Source organism: Myotis davidii, unplaced genomic scaffold (assembly GCF_000327345.1).
Source record: "Myotis davidii unplaced genomic scaffold, ASM32734v1 scaffold21, whole genome shotgun sequence".
In the NCBI taxonomy this organism is placed as follows: Eukaryota; Metazoa; Chordata; class Mammalia; order Chiroptera; family Vespertilionidae; genus Myotis; species Myotis davidii.
This window is the reverse complement of record NW_006292573.1, coordinates 62,485-64,671: the sequence shown is the minus strand read 5'-3', so window position 1 is coordinate 64,671 and position 2,187 is coordinate 62,485. Positions and strand designations below refer to the sequence as shown.

The 2,187-nt window shown below is 40.6% G+C and overlaps 1 protein-coding gene across 1 annotated transcript in view; it reads right to left on the bottom strand.

Annotated features, from left to right (window-relative positions):
• GPR33 (G protein-coupled receptor 33) overlaps nt 1-1,744 on the bottom strand; it is a 2,818-nt gene extending 1,074 nt beyond the window's left edge. Inside the window, exon 1 of the mRNA XM_015565485.1 lies at nt 1,734-1,744. Within this exon, the coding sequence (XP_015420971.1) occupies nt 1,734-1,744 (11 nt within the window). The remainder of the gene's footprint in view (nt 1-1,733) is intronic.
• Nucleotides 1,745-2,187: the final 443 nt, after the last annotated feature.

The following is a 2,187-nucleotide window of genomic DNA, read 5'->3' as shown; positions in this document are numbered from 1 at the left end:
TTACTGGTGGGATAAGAAACTGAAAATAAGAACAAAAAAGAAGCAAAAGGAAAGATTAAATATAGAAATTAAAATATCAACCGACAAATTGACAATATATTTTAAGTGGCAAACCTAATATTTCTACAATAACACAAATCAGATATTTTCCTTGAGGCCTTTGTTTTGTATGAAGAATTAAGAGCAAATTAATTTGAGCATCAGATAACACAAATCAGATATTTTCCTTGAGGCCTTTACTTTGTTTTGTATGAAGAATTAAGAGTAAATTAATTTGAGCATCAAAAATGAAAATACTACAAATGATATGAAATTAATGTGAAATAGACAGTTTGACTTTGCTAAGTAATTCATTTAGGTAGCTAAAAACCTGTTTAGACATTAACGAGAAGTCCGATCCTTCTCGATAAGCACAACTTCTTGAATAAGGCAACATAGAATCAGTTTTACTTGACTAAGACCTGGTCAGGGCAAATGTTGCTAATGAAGTTGAATAACAAAAATGACTGCTACAAATTAGTAATCATGGGAAACTATAATTAGATTTTCCCCATGAGCTAATAATCTAATATATATAAAAACCTAATATGCAAATTGTCCCCTCAGGAGTTCAACCAGGAGACCAGGAGTTCAATCACTCGCTATGACGTGCACTGACCACCACTGGGCGGCGCGGAATGAAGGAAGGCCCTGGTTGGCAGCTGGCAGCTGGGAAAGGGAGGCCCCAGCTGGCAGCTAAAAGGAAGGCCCTGGCCGGCAGCCAGAAGGCCCCAATTGGCCCTGATTGCCGGCCAGGCCTAGGAACCCTACCTGTGCACGAATTTCATGCACTGGGCCTCTAGTATATAATAAATGCTATTATCTAGTACTAGAGGCCCGGTGCATGAAATTCATTCATGGGATAGGGGTTGTCCCTCAGTTCAGCCGGCACCATCTCCAATCTGGGACCCCTTGGGGGATGTCCGATCCCACAGGGATCGGGCCCAAACTGGCAGTTGGACATCCCCCTCATAATCTGGGACCACTTGCTCCTAACCGCTTGCCTGCCTGCCTGCCTGATCGCCCCTAACCACCTCTGCCTACCTGCCTAATCACCCCTAACCACCTCTGCCTGCCTGCCTGCTCACCCCCTAACCGCTCCCCTGCTGGCCTGATTGTGCCCCTAACTGCTTGCTCCCCCATGCCGGCCTGATCGCGCCTTTAACTGCCTGCTCCCCCACACTGGCCTGGTAACCCTCTAACTGTTTGCTCCCCTGCGCCAACCTGATTGCACCCCTAACTACTTGCTCCCCTGCTGGCCTGATGGCCCCTAACTGCCTCTGCCTTGGCCCCTCGCCACTGTGGCTTTGTGAGGGAGGAAGTGAGATGTCCAGTCGATCCGGTCTAATTAGCATATTACCCTTTTATTAGTATAGATTCTAACACTGAGCACAGAACAGTAAGAACTATTATTCATATGGAAGCCCCAGGGCACTATAAGATTATCTGAAGAGTCTTCAGAATCATCAGTGAAACAGGAAAGTGTGTTATAGAATATAATAGTGGTTCTTCCTTAATTGGAGAGGCGAAAGGAGAAGAAGTCAAGGCACTGATATTTATTCAATACTTGTTATATGCCAGGAGCATTTTATGAAAATCATTTATTTTTTTTTCTCCCACAAAGGCAAATATTTAAACAGAGGTGAAAATGAGGCTTAAAAGTGTTAAATTTCTTATTAATTATCATCTCCTACCATGCTTCCATTGTGGCAGATTGAGAATCCTACTAGTGTTTTGTGCTACTTCTTTGAAAGTTGGTATTTCATGTCTAGTGTTTTGATAATGCTCCATGAATCAGAATATTTGATTATTCAAAATATCCCATTTCTTGAATAATGGTTCCTATGGTATTGAAAATACAAATCTGCGAATATTTGAGAAAATACCTATTAAAACAGTCATATCATCAAATTGGTTTTTGATAAATTATATAAGTCAATTGAAATTACTAGTGATGTTTTTTTGTTTTTTGTTTACTAAACAAAAACATTCTAAGAGAGAAGAAATAAAGTAATTGTTATTAAAACCACAGCTACATTAACTTAATTCTGCCATCTGAGGGAGTTGCAAAGTTTTTCTCCAAAGTAGAAAAATGATTCTCTTCAAGGAAAATACCCTAGTAGAGCACGTGGGAAATAAAAAGTGAAG